The sequence below is a fragment of the Vombatus ursinus genome, unplaced genomic scaffold (assembly GCF_900497805.2).
Source record: "Vombatus ursinus unplaced genomic scaffold, bare-nosed wombat genome assembly UNPS02009205.1, whole genome shotgun sequence".
NCBI classification, from domain to species: domain Eukaryota; kingdom Metazoa; phylum Chordata; class Mammalia; order Diprotodontia; family Vombatidae; genus Vombatus; species Vombatus ursinus.
The window spans coordinates 61,936,082-61,954,018 of NW_020948983.1; the positions used below are offsets into that span (position 1 = coordinate 61,936,082).

Here is a 17,937-nt window from a genome sequence, read left to right on the forward strand (position 1 = left end):
CATTGATTCCTATTATTTTTTAGGGTTTTTAATAAGAATTGGTGTATTTTGTCAAAGGTTCTTTCTGCATCTATTGATATAATCTTATAATTTTTGTTGTTTTTACTATTGATATGGTCAATTATGTTGACAATTTTTCTAATATTGAACCAGCCTGGTATAAATCCCAGCTGTTCAAAGTGTGTGATCTTTGTGAGATACTGTTATAATCTCCTTGCTAATATTTCATTGAAAATTTTTGCATCATATTCACTAAGGAAATTGATCTATAGTTTTCTTTCTCTATTTTTGCTCTCCATGGGTTAGGTAGCAAAGACGTATTTGTGTCATAAAAGGAATTTGGTAGGACTCCTTTCAAATGGTTTATAGAGTACTGGAATTAATTGTTCCCTAAACATTTGGCAAAATTCACTTGTAAATCCATCTGGTCCGGGGGGACTTTTTCTTAGGGAATTCACTGATGACTTGTTCCATTTATTTTTCTAAGATAGGGTTACTTAAATATTCTATTTCCTCTTCTGTTAATCTGGGCCGTTTATATTCTTCTAAATATTAATCCATTTCACTTAGACTGTCAGTTTTACTGGCATATTACTGGGCAAAATAATTCCTAATAAATGCTTTAATTTTATCTTCACTGATGTGTATTCACCCTTTCCTTTTTTGATACTAATAATCTGGTTTTCTTTCTTTTTTAAAAATCAAATTAACTAATGGTTTTCATTTTTTTAACTAGCTCTTAGTTTTATTTTCAATGGTTTTTTACTTTCAAATTTATTAATTCAATTTAATAATATCAATTTAGTAATTCCTTTGATTTTCAGGATTTAATTTTGGGGTTTAATTTGGAGATTTTTAATTTGTTCTCCTAGTTTTTTCAGTCGTCTACCCAATTCATTGATCTGCTCTTTTTTTTTTAAATTAATGTACATATTTAGAAATATAAAATTTCCCCTAAGTACTGCTCTGGTTGCATCACACAAATTTTGGTATTTTGCCTAATTGTCATTCTCTTTAATGAAATCATTGTTTCTATGATTTGTTCTTTATACCACTCATTCTTCAGGACTGGATTATTTAGTTTCCAATTAATTTTTAATCTGCTTCTATGACCCTTTACTGAATATAATTTTGACTGCATTTAATCTGAAAGGGGTGCATTTAACATTTCTCCTTTTCTGCATTTGGTTGTGAGGTTTTTATATCCTAATATGTGGTCAATTTTTGTGAAGGTGCCATGTGTAGCTGAGAAAAAGGTTATTTATTCCCATTCAATTTTCTCCAGAGATCTGTCATATCTAACTTCTGTAAGATTCTATTCATTTCCTTGACTTCCTTCTTGTTTTGTGGTTAGATTTATCTAGAAGTTGAGGTCTTCTACTACTATAGTTTTACTATTTCCTCCTGTAACTCATTTAACTTTTCCTTTAAGAATTTGGATGCTATGCCATTTGGTGTATATATTAGTATTAATATTACTTTACTGTCTATGGATCTTTTCAGCAAGACGCAATTTCTCTGCTTATTCCTTTTAATTAGGTCTATCTTTGCTTTTGCTTTGTCTGTTGAGCTGAAGCATAATATATTCTGCTCCACACCCTTATTCTTACTTTGTGTGTCTATTTCAGGTATGTTTCTTGTAAACAATATATTGTTGGATTCTGGTTTCTAATCCATTCTGTCATGTGCTTCCTTTTTAATGGTGAGTTCATCCCATTCACATTCATAGATATGATTGCTAACTGTTTTTTTTCTATCCTATTTACTTGTTTATCCTGCTCTTTTTTTCTTGTATTTCTTCTAAAGTCTGTTTTCCTTTTGACCAGGGCCTTCTTTTATCTGCCTTCCCTTTTATCATTCCCCTCCTCTCACATCCCCCACTTTTCCTCATCTCCTTCCCCTGCTACTTCCCTTTTGGGTAAGATAGATTTCTATTACCAACTGAATATTTATATTTTCCCTCTCTGAACCAGTTTAGATGTGAGTGAGGTTTAAGCATTGCCTGCCCTTCCCGCATTATTTCCCTCTCCACTGTAAAAGCTCTTTCTTTGATGTCCCTTTTATGAGCAATAATTTTTTCCCATTCTTCCTCTCCCTTCCCCTTCTCCTAGAAGATTCCTCTTTCTCACCTACCCACTTTTTTTTTACATCATTCCAACATAATTGACTCACTTCCACATCCTCTTTCTATGTAGAATCCTTTTAACTGCCCTAAGAATGATAAAGTTCTTAGATGATACATGTATTATCTTCCCATATAGAAAAGTAAATTTGAGTCCCTTTTAATTTCTCCTCCTTAGGTCTTGCATTTGAAAGTCAGATTTTCTATTCAGCTCTGGTCTTTTTATCAGGAATGCTTGAAAGTCCTCTATCTGATTAAATATCCACTTTTTTCCCTTGAAGGATTATACTCAGTTTTGCTGGGTAGGTTATTTTTGGTTGTAATCACAGCTCTTTTGCCTTCCAGAATAGGATATTCCATACTCTCCACTCCTTTAAAATGGTAACTGCTAAATCTTGTGTAATCCTGACTGTGGCTCCACAATATCTGAATGGTTTCTTTCTGACTGCTTGAAGTATTTTCTCCTTGACCTGGGAACTCTGGAATTTGGCTATGATATTTTTAGGAGTTTTCATTTGGGGATCTCTTTCAGGTGGTGATCAATGGATTCTTTCAAAGTCTATTTTACCTTTTGGTTCTAAAATATTGAGGCAGTTTTCCTTGATAATTTCTTGAAATATGATATCGAGGCTCTTTCTTTGATCATGGCTTTCTGATAACCCAATAATTCTTAAATAATCTTTCCTTGATCTATTTTCCAAGTTATTTCTTTTTCCAATGAGACATTTAACATCTTCTATTTTTTTTCATTCCTTTGACTTTGTTTTATTGTTTTTGATGTCTCATGGGGTTACTAGCTTCCAGTTGCCCAATTCTAATTTTTAAGGAATTATTTTCTTCAGTGAAGTTTTGTACCTCTTCTTCCCATTTGGTCAATTCTGGGTTGTAGTTTTTTTAAAAAACATTATTTTCATCAGTGAATTTGTCCCCCTCTTTTTCCATTTGGCCCATTCTTTTTTTTAAGGTGTTATTTTCTTCAGCATTTTTTGTACCTCTTTTACCAAGCTATAAATTATCTTTTCATAATTTTCTTCCTTTGCTTTCATTTCTTTACCTAATTTTTCCTCTACCACTTTTGATTTGGAAAATAATTTTTAAGCTCTTCCAGGAATTCTTGTTGAGATTGTGTCTAATTCTTTTTTTTTTCCTTTCAGGCTTTTCTTACAGCTATTTTGACTTCATTGTCTTCTTCTGAATTAGTGTCTTGATCTTCCCTGTCACCATAGTAGCCTTTTGTAGTCAAGTTCTTTGTTTGCTCATTTTTCCACACTATTTCTTGATTTGAAACTTTATGTTAATGTTGGGCTGTATTGTGGGGCAGAGGGGCACTGTTTCAAGCTTCAAGCTTTTTCACACAGCTGTTTTCAGAGCTAGTTCTGGGAGGCTGGAAGTTTTTGGTGTTTCCAAAATGGTGTGATCTGGGGTAAGATGTGGTCATTACTCTTCTGGTCAGCACTCTGGCCCTTACCCAGGAAGGGCCCCTGATCCCTGCCTGGCTGTGCTTCTGACTTTCTGTACTTCAGTACTATGCCCAGTACATCATCTTTTCTTCTCACCTCCCCACCCCCAACTTGTCAGCTTTTTTTTGTATATTATCTTCCCCTGTTAGAAAGCAAGCTATTTGTGGGCAGGAATTGTCTTTTTACTTATGTTTGTATTCCCAGTACTTGACATAGCTCCTGGAACATAGTAAGCACTTAGTGTTTATTGGTTTGCCTTGCTATACTAATAACCCCTCACATCTCCCATAAAAAGGAGAGGCATGGTCCAATTCTGATAACCTAGAACCAAACTATTCACTGCAACTAATGAGAGTTCAACTACCTTTTAGTGTGATTTTCATTTGAATTATTGTAATCATATACATTGTTCTATTGGTTCTGCTTTCTTCCAATCTACAGTACAATTTCTTTCCTCAAAACTCATAGTATTTATTCACTTAGTTATATAATGACATGTAATATTTCTCATGGAATTGTTTTACTTTCCACAGGATTTTGCCTTGTCTCCCTATCTAGATTACAAATGACCTGAGGACCATGTAGCATAACTCTTTGTGTCCCCCATAGAACTAAATGTAGTGCAATGAATATAGCAGGACAAATATACCATTTTCAGGTATATATAAAGCTATAGGAACTATCTTCTTAATAGAGAGCAGATAATTCTACGAGTTCTCTTAACTTTAAGATACTTTAAAAAAGGACTATATTTTGAAGAAGGAAACTTAGAAATCTAGTTAAACTTTAATATTATTTTCACCAGAGATATGAAATTACAGTATCTGAACAAGGCCTCAGACCTTTTGACTTCTGAATATGCTGTAAAACCCTAAAGAAGACTAGCTATATCAATATGCACCATATCTTATTAGGTACTTACAGCCAACTGCTGTTGCAGAGATTTCACCTGGTGCTGAAGTGTTTCTACCTGTTGGTTCTCTTTCTTTGTAGAATTCCCACTTGTGTAGGTAAGTTGTGAGAGACCATTAAGGGCCTGTTTTAGTCGTTCCACATCATTAAGCAGTTCTGTTATCTTAGAGAATAAGTTAAGAGGAAGAAAACAGTTTCTATTATCCACTCATTAACTACATACTCATTTGAAAATATTGCAGATCTCACACTTCTGTGAAGCTTTCCTTCAACTTCACCCAGAACAATTTAGAATACTAGCACTTGGGACACATTTATATGACAGGGCAGGAGTGGGGAGTGGAGGGAGGGATTAAAAGTATGACTGCTATTCTCCTAATTGTGCTTAAGGTAGATTGGAGTCAGAAATCATGGGGGTTGAAGAGCAATTGAGGAACCAGCAAACAAGGTTATGTGAAGGGGGCAGGGACCCAGGTAGAGAATAAGACTGTGCTCCAAGTACTGTTTATTGGGGAGAATGGAGATAAACTTGTAGGTTTGCAGATAATAGCAATAAGGATCTGGACAGGCTTTAAGGAGGTGATTGCTGAATAATGGAGGCAGAAGGGTCTGAAAGTGGCAGTGGAGAACAAGGAATGTACCAATTCCTTAGCACTAGCATGGCATAGTGGATATAGTGGTATACTTGAGGCCAGGAAGACCTGAGTTTAAATGCCACCTCTGATATTTAATGGTTGTATGACTATGGACAAGTCATTTAACCTCTCTGAGCTTCAGTTTCCTCATCTGTAAAATGAGACTAGATCTAATGACCTGTAAAGTCCCTTCCAACTGTATATCTGTGATGCTCCTCCTGGCTCTGTATATCATAGAATGTGAAAGAACAGCTAATATTAGAAAGTCTCAAGAGATATGGTATCTCCCACCATTTAAGAGGGAACCCAGGGAATTCACCCCATCGTTTCCCACTCAGTTACTTTCCTGGACTTCAAGGTATCCAGAAACTCATCATTCTGTAAGATGAAAGTAACTTTAAGATTAAAGTAACTCCGAAATTCACAGTTCCTCAGCACCCCCTGCCCCTGGGGCTCCTCCCTCCCTTTGGCTTGAGAAAGGGGTGGTGGAGGGGTGGACTTTGAAGAGCTTCTCCCAGATGCTCAGTTTGAGGAGGGCACCTCAGGAATTTACCTCATCATTTCCCAGCTCAATTACTTTCCTGGACTTTATGATCTTTAGAAACTCTTATTTCTGTAAGATGACATCAACTCTAAAACTGTCACTTTCTCAAATCGTTTCCTACCCTGGCTGCAGGACTTCCATCATGCCCCTACACAGGGTAACCTTCCCCCATCCCCCTTTTGAGCTTCTTTTTTTACATGCTGTCTTTTCCCATTAAATTTTGAACTCTTTGAGGGCTTGGACTGTTTATTCCTTCCTTTGCATCCCCAGTGCTTAACAAAGTTCATGGTACCTACCAGGTGCTATGTTTATTGACTGACTCTGGTATCTTCAATAGAAAACCAAGCCTGAGTGAGCAACAGTAAATGTAGGAAATTCAAGATAAAGAGAACTTATAGATCATAGATTTTGAACTAGAAAGGCCCTTAGAAGGTCACTGAGTTCAACATCTTACTTTTACAGATGAGAAAGAGTGATTGGCCCAAAGTCACACAGATAGTAACTGGCAGAGCCAGGATTCAAACTCAGGTGCTTTGAGTCTAAATCCAGTGATCTTTTTACTACACCACAACAAAAGAAAATTCTGAGGACACAATGAGAAATAAGGCAAAAAAAGTTACTAACTAGGGGAAGGTGAGATATGAGTTGCTTAATGAAAGGTGTGATGTAGTGTGCTCAACAGAAGACAGAAAGCATTCTGGAAAAGAAATGTAACATTCAAAGGACTCAGGGTGGTTGGCAGCTAGTGCTGGACAAGGGAATGGACCATTAGGGCAACTGGTGTCAGAAGGTGACAGGGCAACTGCATTCCCTTGCATGACAGTATCTAGAGAGCAGTCCCAGTCACCTTGTGCTAATTCTAGCTGTCACCTCAGCACATAACAGCCTTCTCTTCTTCTGAACCATGAGAATACTAAGTGTCTTTCATTTGGCACTGAAATACTATATTCTTAGCTATAGTTTCGGAGTGGAGCGGGGGGAATGTAGAAATATCTATCTGTAAAATTTCCTAAATGAGACTGTAAAAACTTGAAAGCAAAGCCTTTCATGTGGCTTTGCATCCTCCACAAAATGAAGCTTAGTACCTGGTTGCTGTAAAACGTATATTTAGTGCACTTTTTTTAATTGCCCAAGATAATTAGCATTTTATGTACAAGGAGGAGCAATAATAAATCTGAACTTCTTATCATGACATAATACTGGGTTTCATTTTCAAACTTAAAATTTACTTATACTTATAAAAGATTTACTTATTGCCTACCTTATTGTCTTTTGCTTCTATTTGTTTGGCAGATTCTTGCATTCTTCTTTGTAAATCAGTAATTGTTGTTAAGGATTTGTCACATCTCTCTTTCTGGTCCTTAATTTCTTGTTCAACACTTAAGCTCCTCAACTGTATCAATTCCTTTTCATCCCTTGCAGAAAGTTCTGCCTTTTTGGCACGTGCAGCCTCTTCACAAACTTCCTCATACTTTTTATTCAGGGTGGTCATATTTTCTGTTATATTGGTAATTTGTGCTTCTAAGGCATTCTTCACTGTGTTATATTCTAATAAATCAATAACCTCTCTAGATTCTAATTTCTTAAATTCTTGCTTCAAATTCTGAATCTCATTCTGGAGTTCAGAGATCTTTTCTGTTTTGTCTTGACTTTCTTCTTCTTTTTCACTCAATCTAGCTTTCATGCACCCAACTTCTTTCTCTAGCGCTTCCTTTATCTGCACATGTTCCACGAGGGACACAGAAGAGTGCTTTTGATTCTCTAACACCTGTTGCCATTCAGCTGCTGCCCGCTGAGCTTCCTCATGGTGCCTCTGCTTGTCCTTGAGCTCTTCTTTCAGAGACTCAATTGTGCCATTTAGAGAGTTTTTCAGCTCTTCAACCTGCCCCAAGGGAACATGTTGTTTCTGCAAAATTGCTTTTACTGCAAGTACCTCAGAGGTCTGTTTGGCATTTTCTTCCAGAAGTTTCTCTTTCTCACTTTTTACCTCTGCGTACTTCTCAGACAAATCCTTTAGCTGTCTGTTAAGCTCTTCCGTTTTTTGGTTTAATGTTTTTTCCAATTCACGGGAATTCTTGATGAGAATATTCTTATTCTTTAAATCTTTCTGGATCATGAGGATTTCATCCTTTAACTTTTCATTTTCTTGCTGACATTTCCGAGCCTCCTCTTCCCCTACATTGCATCTTTGTGTCTGTGTTTGCAATTGATCTTTGAGTTCCTTCACAGTGGACTTAAAGGTTTTCTCTCGCTCTTCAAAACTAACGATTGGAGCATACTTTAGCTTAATGCATTCTTGTATTGTGTCAAGTTCCTTCTTCTGGGCTTCAATCTCAACAAGCAATGCTAAAATCTCTTCCTGACCCTTATTATACTTTGCAAGTACTTCAGCATTATTTTCCTGTGCTTCTTTTAGACTTTTGTTAACAGCATTCATTTTATCTTCATGCTCTTTTATACTGATAAACTCAGCTTTCATTTGGTTCTTAGAATCCTCTAATATTTTTTTTAATGCTCCATTCTCATCTTTTATTTGTATAAATTCTTGTTTTATATGTTCAAGTTTTCTTTTCACATCTGTCAATTCTCTGTTAGTTTTATCCAATGTGCTACTTAATGCTGCTTTAATTTCTTCATGGGTCGTAACAGGCACATACTGTTCACTTATGGCCTTTTTCAGTTTTGCATTCTCAGATGTGATTACATGCAATTTTTCTTTTCCATCACCACATTTTTTATTAAGTTCTAAAAGTTCTTTTTTGAGTTCAATGATATTGGATTTTAGAGCCATTATCTCTTTTTCATGATTTTCTAGAGGGATATATGTAGCTTCAAGATGACTGACATTCTTACTTAAATTGTTTTTTTCCACCATCAGCTTCTCAGTTTCCATTTCTCTTTCTTTACACTTTTGTGTCACATCCATTAGTTTTTTGTTCAAATCATCAACTGTCAAAGCATGTGATTTTTTCATTTCTTCATTCAATTTTAAAGGAATATAATGAGTTTTCATCTCAATTGTTAAGTTCTGCGACTGTTGACTTAGTAGCTTATTATCTGCACAAACCTTCTCAAGTTCTTTCTGCAATGTCTGATTCCTCAAAGTTAACTCAGTGATCTTCTTTCCAAATTCACCTGACTTTTGTTCAAATCTGTCCTTAAGTTGTTCATGTTCTTCTGGCCTTACGTGTTGAGAAAGCTTAGCTTTATAATTCTCAAGTTCTCTCTTTAACTGTCTAAGTTCAGCCTGTGATTTTTCATATTCTCTTTCCATCTCTACAAACTTTTTTGCTTTCTCATTCACTTCATTTGATAATAAGCTCTTCATGTTTTCAAATTTTTCTGTAGGGATGGAGAGGGCCAACTTTGTTGCTAATTCTTTTAGCTGGCCTTCCATCTCCATGGCTTTTCTTCCTCTCTTCTCTCGCTCTATTTCAGACATGCTAAATTCTTTCTGCAACCGCTTATTTTCTTCTACAAGTCTCCCTTCACCCTTTTTAAATTCCTCTACTAACATTTCATTTTGTTTGATTTGGTTCTTCAGCCTTCCTACTTCAGCAGAAGCTCCCTCATATTTTGCTTTCATTTCTTTCAACTGCTCCCTTAGTTCTTCTGTTAATCTGTTACTTCCTGAAGCTGCTTCATTTGTCAAATGTTCCTTCAGAGCAAGAAAATGAGTCTGCATTTGCTTTACTTTACCTTCTGAATCATACATTCTCTTTTGCACATCTTTTAAAGCATCTTCCAATTGCTTTATCTGTTCATCAGAATCTTCCTTGACTCTTTCACATTCTAATGCCAAAGCCTTGCATTCTGCCACTTTATGGGCCAGTTCATTTTGGAGCTTAATCTTCTCCTGTTTAGCTGAATCACAAAAGGCTCTCATGGCATCTAACTCTTTCTTTAAAATCTCATTTTCAGAAACGGCAGTTTGACTGGATAAGGACAGTTCCAATGGTCTTAGCATGGATCTTGTTTGTATGTGGGCTGGCACTGGAATACCTGAAGATGTATACTAGAAGGAAAGAGAGAAAAAGGATATCGATTATATAAAGCCTAAAGAAAAAGCATTAATATACTCGTTTGCTAGGTTTATAAAAGTTCATCGAACTATTTAGCCAAAAAGTTACTAGTTATAAAGAAAAATTTATTTGAGGTGGTTAAGAGAAATTTTTTGTTATACAGTTGTTTCAGTCGTTTCAGACTCTTTTGTGAACCTATTTGGAGTTCTGTTGCCAAAGATACTGGAGTGAGTTGCCATTTCCTTCTCCAGCTCATTTTGCAAATGAGGAACCTGGGCAAACTGGGTTAAATGACTTGCCCAGGGTCACACAGCTAGTGTCTGAGGCCAGATTTGAACTCAGAGATGAATCTTCCTGACTCCATCCATTGCTCTACCTAGCTGCTCCTAAGAGAAATTCTACAACAAAGTAGTAACAACTAATTCTATTCATTAGTCTAATATAAGGATTCTTAACCTTTTTTCTTTTCTGTCATAGGCTCCCTTTGGCAGTCTGGTGAAGCCCAATGACCGCTTCTTAAAGTAACATTTTTAAAAGCATAAAATAAAATATATAGGATTAAAAAGAAAACAAATAAAAAGAAATGCAGTTGTCAAAAGATTTCAAAAACAAAGTTGTAGACTTCAGATTAAGAACCCATGGTCTAATACCTCACAGGGACACAAAATTGTCTTTTTTCCCCTTCTGCTCCCTACCCATAGGCCACAATTCAGTTCCATATAAGAACACACAACTCATTTTTTGTTTCACATTTCACCCATTTTAAAACACAGCATGTCAGGTTTGGAGTGCTTCAAGATACTGACAGAAACCATCGAAATTCCTTAGGTAAAAGAGAATCCTTATATTTATTAAATAAATAAATTTCCAAGTATAATGTATTAACTCAAAATTTTCATAGGACAGATGTCCAGGATCCATCCTCAACTTAATTTTATTTTTTAAAAAATATCAACTATACATAACAATTATAGTATTTTAAAAAGCAAGGTGTATAGACAGATTGTAGCAGAAAGTCTGTAATCCTAAATCTAGTAAAAAGGAAGAAAATGGGGATTTTCTTGAAGAAAAGAAAAAAATATATTTATTAGAAACATTAAAGAAGGTTGTAAGTAACAGGTGCCCATCAACTAGAGAATGGCTGAATAAATATGAAATGGAATATTATAGCACCGTAAGAAATGATGAAAGAAACATTCACAGAAACGTGAGATCTATGTGAATTAATAGTGAAATAAGTAATACAAGAAAAATAATTTATGTGAAGGATATATGTAATATAGTAAAGAAAAACAACTTTGACAGACTAGAAGTGCAGAATGAGACATGTGGCCAATGGGTAGATTTTTTTTTTTTTTTCGCTTAAGAAAGGAAAGAGATGGGGCAGCTAGGTGGCGCAGTGGATAGAGCACCAGCCCTGGGTTCAGGAGGACCTGAGTTCAAATCCGGCCTCAGACACATAACACTTACTAGCTGTGTGACCCTGGACAAGTCACTCAACCCCCATTGCCTAGCCAAAAAAAAAAAAGAAAAAAGAAAAAAGAAAGGAAAGAGTATCTGAGCATTTTTTCAAAAACGCTCAGAACAGAGAAGAAGTTTAAAGAGAGACACAAATAGGTACAACTTTGAAACTAACATGTTGAATTTATTTAATATTTTAAAAAATAAACTTTATAAACTTATGGTTTATATATAATCCTCTTTTTCTAATCTTTGTATATGGAAATGTTCATGTTTTATCAAATTTTAAAAAATGAAAAATAATTTTTAAAAGTTTACTTTGATTTGTGTTAATGTCTGGATCTGGGTCAGTCTTGTCTCCTAGAACTTGTGCATGGGATCGTAGATTTACACCTAGTGATACTACTACTGCATGTACAACAATGAGTCAAAAGGAAAAGAGAAAGGACATATATATAGATATAGATATAGATACACACACACACATACACACACACCATGTCAATAACAGCACTTTTATCTTTCAACAAAAAATTGGAAACTAAAGGAGTGCCCAATGACTATGGAATGGCTAAACAAATAGTGGAATATTGTCGTACCATAAGAAATGACAAAAGGATGGATCTTTTGTTAGGAGGGTTGCATTTATTTTTATTATTATAATTTGGAAGGTGGATTGTGATAGTGATCCAAAGAGAGAGAAAAAGAGAGAGAGAGACAGAGAGAGACAGAGAGAGAGAAGCTCCAATAAGGCATTTAAAAAAATACACAGAAGAGAACAGAAGGAGATTCAGAGGGAGATACAGACAAGCTGAACAAGTTTTAAACTAATGTGCTGAATTTATTATATACTTTTAAAAATAAAGCTGGAAAATGAAGATTCACAGTATCATATGCAATTTCCTCTTTTTATTTTTCTTTGTATATGGAAATACTCAAGTTTTTAAGTATGGTGTGTTTATACAGTTCCAGACAAAATTTTTTTGATGAATTAAAAAAAGACAGCTATTATTATACTTCATTAAGAGTTTTAATATAACATCTTACAAATATCAGCAATAGGAGAGAGTACAATTATAACAAGCTGCCCATTTTATATTCCCCTACCCCCAAGAGCAAACACAAAAACACTTTCCCCAGAAGCAGAACAGCAACTCATCCATGAGTTATAGTCTTACTCAGTTGGCTTCATGCATTTTGAGGTTAAGTGACTTGCCCCTAATCTGTCCAAGATAGAATCGGAACTCAATACCAGGTCTTCTTGACTCCAAGGCTACCCTCTAGAGGTTCACTATGCCACAGGGTCTCTCAATAAATATTTGATAAGTAACATGAAAATGATTTTAAGCACTTTGTTTTAGTATGATTATAAATGCTAATCAATTAAATTTGAGCTATCCTCAAACAGATTGAGAGAAAGGAAGTCAACAACATAGAAGCAAAGATAGCAATAATTTTCTCCAAGTGTGCTTATAAAGTAAATCTTAAGCTATGATGACCTAGTGGAAATTTATCAGTAGCTAATGTTACTATCAAGTTCATTGACAGCATCTACACTATCAGTATTCATTAGTAAGAGTTTATGCCTAAGATTCTTATGTTTTGTTGACATTTTACATTCCTTTGGAAACCATAGAATATAGCTTCCCTACGTGTTGTCTCCCTCATCACAATGAGGGCTCTTTGAGAACAGGGGCTCTTACTTTTCTATTTGTATCCCTGGCACTTAGTACAAAGCTTTATACATTATCAAGTACTTAATAAGTGCTTTATTCATTCATTCATTCATAAAATTTACAGTAAAGAACTTGTAGCTTATGTAGTCCAAATTATGTAGTTATTTTATGGATGAGAAAAACTGAGGCCAAAAAACATTAAATGACTTACCCAAGGTTAATGGCAAATAAAGGTCTCTTCCCTAACAAAATATGAGGAAAGTAGGAGAATAAACAGAGGGGCATATACTTTAAAAAAAAAAACCTAGATCGCTTTCTCACTTTAAATCCGATTTTCATTAAAGTTAAGTCTCTGGAACAGCCTTGTTTTCAAATGCAAGTAAAAAGCACACTAATTCTAAAAATAAAAGATTGCTTAAAAATTGTTCATGCCCCAGCTCCTCTTGATATGTACAAATAATTAAGAGCTGACTGAGGGGGGCAGATAGGTGGCACAATGGATAGAGCACCAGCCTTAGAGTCAGGAGGACCTGAGTTCAAATCCGGCCTCAGACACATAACTAGCTGTGTGACTCTGGGCAAGTCAAGTCACTTAACCCCAAATGCCTCACAAAAAAAAAAAAAAAAGCAAAAAAAGAGCTGAGGAGTTATCAATGAAAACATGTTAACCACAAACAAAAAGAATCTTGACTCACTTACGTTACTCTCACCAAAATTACTTCAGAGAGCACCAGAATGCTAAATCTTTTTAAGCCAGCCTTTGCAGTGGACAACAAATCTGTCACAAAGCACTAGAACTTGTTTCTCCAATAAGTAATTTTCTAAATACATAAATTCTGTTCAACATAAAAAATGGCATAAAAGCATAAGTAATTAAGAGTGGATTTTTTTATTTTTGTTCAAGAGAAAGTTACCTGTGATTCTGTAACAAAAATTTGATTCTGCTTATGAAGCATATCTTCTTTTCCTAAATTAACAAAAAAAGTAAATTATAATCTAAATTTTCATGCAAACGTAAAGTTTAAATGTTAGACTGGTTCTATAATTTCAACTTATTACATACAAAGAAAAGAAAAATGAGAGAAATATAAAAATATACTTAATCTCAATAGTTTTTACATAAAATAGAATCAATTCCAAAAGATAAAGATATTAAAATCACAGAATAAAAGAAGCCCCAAATTGGAAAGGGGCATAGAAAATATTGGTGCCAAGAATCTAGTCTATATTCTAGCTAACAAAAATCATCCAGTCTTTTCTTGAAGACATCCAGTGAGGAGAAATCCGCTACCCCCAGGGCAGTATATTCTGCTTCACTCAACCCAATTCAGTGAGCATTTACTAAGCACTTACATTGTCACAGGCACTAGTGATACAAAGACAAAATTAAATAGTTCCTGCCTTCAAGAAGCTTATATCCTATTTGTTAGGAAACTTATCCCATGAACAACTCTAAATCAGTCTCTCTACAATTGCTTCTCATTCTGCCTTCTGGGACTGAGAAGAAAAAAGTTCAATTCCTCTTCCATATGACAGTCCTTCCAATACTTAAAGATCTCTAAAAGCATGATAGAGAGAAAAAATTGTTGGATTTGAAATCCAACAGTTTGAAATCCTGAGAACCTGGGTTCAAATCCAAGTTCTATTATACTACATGTAGGGAAAGTCACTTGACCATTCAAATCCTTGTTTGTTCAAGTATAAAACGAGGGGCTTGGATTATATGATCTCTAAGGTCTTCTTTCAACCCTAAACTTCTAGTCTCATGTTTTTTCTTCCACAGACTAAACATCACCACCATCCTTCAACTTCTGTATGGCAAGATCAGGCCTGTTCCCATTCTGGTGGCCCTCTTCTTCAAACCTGGGAGATGATGTCAGCTTGTAAATGTCATTTCTAAAATGTGGTGCCTACAACTGAACACAATATTCATAATGTGTCCTGATCAGAGGGAAAAACAGTGACATTATCACCTCTCTAGTCCTGGACACAAAAGCCTCTTGAATTCAGTCTAAGACTGCTTCATTTGGTTAATAATGAGCTTCCAATTCATTAAAAAGCCCGGATCTTTTTCAGGTGTAGCTACTCCTATACTCCCTGTACTTTGGAAACTGTTTGAACACATGCTATTGGATCTTATCTCATATTTAACTGGCTATGTAACCCTGAGTAAGTCACTTCAGCTACTCTTCTCATACTAGAAGTTTTTTAATCTGTGTAATGGGGCTGATAATACTTTCACTGCCTGCTTCACAAAGCTGCTGTGAGGAAGACACTTTTAAGTAAGCCTTAAAGCGCTATAAAATGTGCTATTAATAAAATTTATGACAAGAGGGAGTATAACTAGTCATAAGTAAGTTGAATTGAAATCAAAAGGATTAAAAGACATTAAAGGTGTATTTAGCTAGAAGACTATGCAAAATAAAAGTACATCAATTATATATATATATGTGTATATATATGTGTAGTTAATAACTTGGCAACAAGTTATTTTTTTTAATCAATATTTAAGGAAATGCTATCTGTCTCTAAAACCAAAATACACACTCCCTAAAGGATCAATGTTCAAGGGATAAAACCAAGCCATTTATGAAGGAAAAAAACCAAACTGTTTAAAAGCCACATGAAAAGTTAGAGGATTGTAGATTTAGAACTTAGAGGTCAACTACTCTAAACCCCTCATTTTACAGATTTTACAAGAAACAACTCCAGACACTTGCCCAAGGTCACACAGGTGGTAAATGGCAGAGATGGAATATGAACCCAGATTTTCTGACTCTAAATCCATCACTCTAGCTACTATGCCATTCTACCTTCCCAAAAGAAAGTCATCAAAATACTTAATAAACAAAGATAAGCTTAAGATCCATTTTACATCACTAGAATGTGCAAAATATTTTTAGACAGATAAAATCTAAGATTAGCAGGACTATGGGGAAACAGGCACTTAAATACATTATTAGTCAGTCTAAAGAATAATCCAAAACATTCTGGACAGCAAAACACCAATATATAGTAAGAGCGTTAAAACTGATCACACTTTTTATCCAGTAGCTCATTGATAGGACTCTATCCTCCCAAAAATCATCAGGAAAGAAAACAGGTTTTATCCATACTAAAAAAAAATCTGCTTTAATTGTAATAACAAAATATTGGAAACTATGTATGACAATAAATTATGGTATGTTGATATAGTGAAATATTATGTGGTATTCAAAAAAAATGAGAAAATTTGGACTTATACAAATTCATGCAAAGTAGAGGAAAGAATGAGAGAAGTGAAGGGTTAGGGAGGCAGTAGACAGTAGGTTTGGTGGTGGGAAGGGGTGGGAGAAGAGAAAGGAAAGAAAGAAAACTGGATCAAAAATATGGAACTTTATGACACACTGACTAATATCATTCTTTCCTTTTAGTCAGGCATTTAATGTTCTCCATAATATCTTCCTTCCAACCTTATTTTCACATTATTCCCCTTCAAGAATATCCCAGAATAACTAGACTACCTCTGATCCCTACTTGGTCCCAAAAGGCAGAATTAATAGCAGTGGATTGAAATTACTCCCCCCACCACCAAAAAAAAAGGGGGGGGCAAATTCCAGCTTGATTTAAGAAATAACTTCCCAATAATTAGTTATCCGAAAGTAGGTTTCTATACCTTGGTTTCCTCATCTCAAAAACAAAGATAATAATAATAATAGCACCTATATCCCAGGGTTATTATGAAAATCAAAGGAGACAACATATGTAAAGTACTTTGTAAATCCTAAAGCCCTATAACTGTTACCTATTGTTGTCATTATTATTGCTGCTGTTTCTTCAAAGGGCAGGAATTTGTTAGGCATATTATAAGGAGTTTTCTATTTCTATTTTTTATATTCTGTTTTCTATTTCAGGTGTGGGTTAGCCTGGAAAATCCCTGAAGTCACTTCTACCTCTGGAATTCTATGACCTCATTGAATGTAGTCTCACAGGTTGTCCCTTATGCCTGGAACAGACGCTCCATCTATTAAATTCTTTTCTCCTTTTAAAGCCCAGCTCATAGAACCTCTCTTCCAAGTTCTAGTTCCCATTCAGATAGGTCACTTATAAACTTTCTGAGACACAATTTTCTCATTTGTAAAACATTTCACAGGAGTAATAATAATAACTGACATGTGTATAGTGCTTTAAGGTTTGTCAAGTACTTTACATCCATTGTCTCTTTTGATTTTCACAATAGTCCTATGGGTCAGGTATCATTACTCAGTTTCCTCATCTGTAAAACGGGGATCCATGATTTGCCTATTGTCCCACAGCTAATAAGTACCAGACACAGAATTCAACCACAGGTCCTCAAGACTCCAAGCCTAGCCCTCTTTCTACCATACCACACTATCTCTCTTCAATTAATCAATCAACAAGCATTTATTAAGCACTTACCACATGCTAGACACTGTGCTAGGCAATGGGGATATAAATATGAAGAATGAAACAATTCCCACTCTCAACAAGGACATATATAAATATGAGAATAAATACAAAGTATTTAAATGCATGGTAGTTTGAGTAGAGGGCACCAGCAAATGGGTAAGAAATCACAAAAAGTTGCATGTAGAAGATAATGCTTGAGCTGCATCTTGAAAGAAGAGACAAGTCCTATGAGGCAGAGGTGAATATATTCCAGGCATGGAAGGTGGCCAGCGAAAAAGCACAGAGATGGGAGATTGAGTCACATGTGACAACCCAAGAGAGGGGCAGTTTGGCTAGATTGTAAAGTATAGGAGAGGGAGTAATGTACAATAAGGCTGAAAAAATAAGGTGGGTCCAGGTTGTGAAAGGTATTAAAAGTTAACAAGAGGTATTTATATTTGATCCTAGAAGGAACAGGGAGCCAAAGGAGCTTACTGAGTAGGGAAATGACAGGGTTAGACCTGCGCTTAAGGAAATTCACTTTGGCAGCAGCATATGGGATGGACTGGAGATTAATTTGGAAGCCATTGCAATAACTAAGGTGAGAAGTAGTGTTACCTATGTGAGTGCACAAAATGCCTCCAACAATGTAAGAAATGGTACAGAAAGGTAAAAATAGTAAGTTTTGGCAACTAATTAGATATGTTGGGGGAGAA

At 35.3% G+C, this 17,937-nt stretch overlaps 1 protein-coding gene across 6 annotated transcripts in view; it reads right to left on the bottom strand.

Moving 5' to 3' along the window:
• UACA (uveal autoantigen with coiled-coil domains and ankyrin repeats) overlaps positions 1-17,937 on the bottom strand; it is a 141,113-nt gene that overhangs the window by 7,336 nt on the left and 115,840 nt on the right. For all 6 annotated transcript variants that reach the window (XM_027851714.1, XM_027851712.1, XM_027851709.1 and 3 more), the window contains exons 15-17: positions 13,747-13,799; positions 6,935-9,688; positions 4,505-4,657 (exon numbers count right to left, since the gene is read on the bottom strand). In XM_027851714.1, the coding sequence (XP_027707515.1) occupies positions 4,505-4,657; positions 6,935-9,688; positions 13,747-13,799 (2,960 nt within the window). The remainder of the gene's footprint in view (positions 1-4,504; positions 4,658-6,934; positions 9,689-13,746; positions 13,800-17,937) is intronic.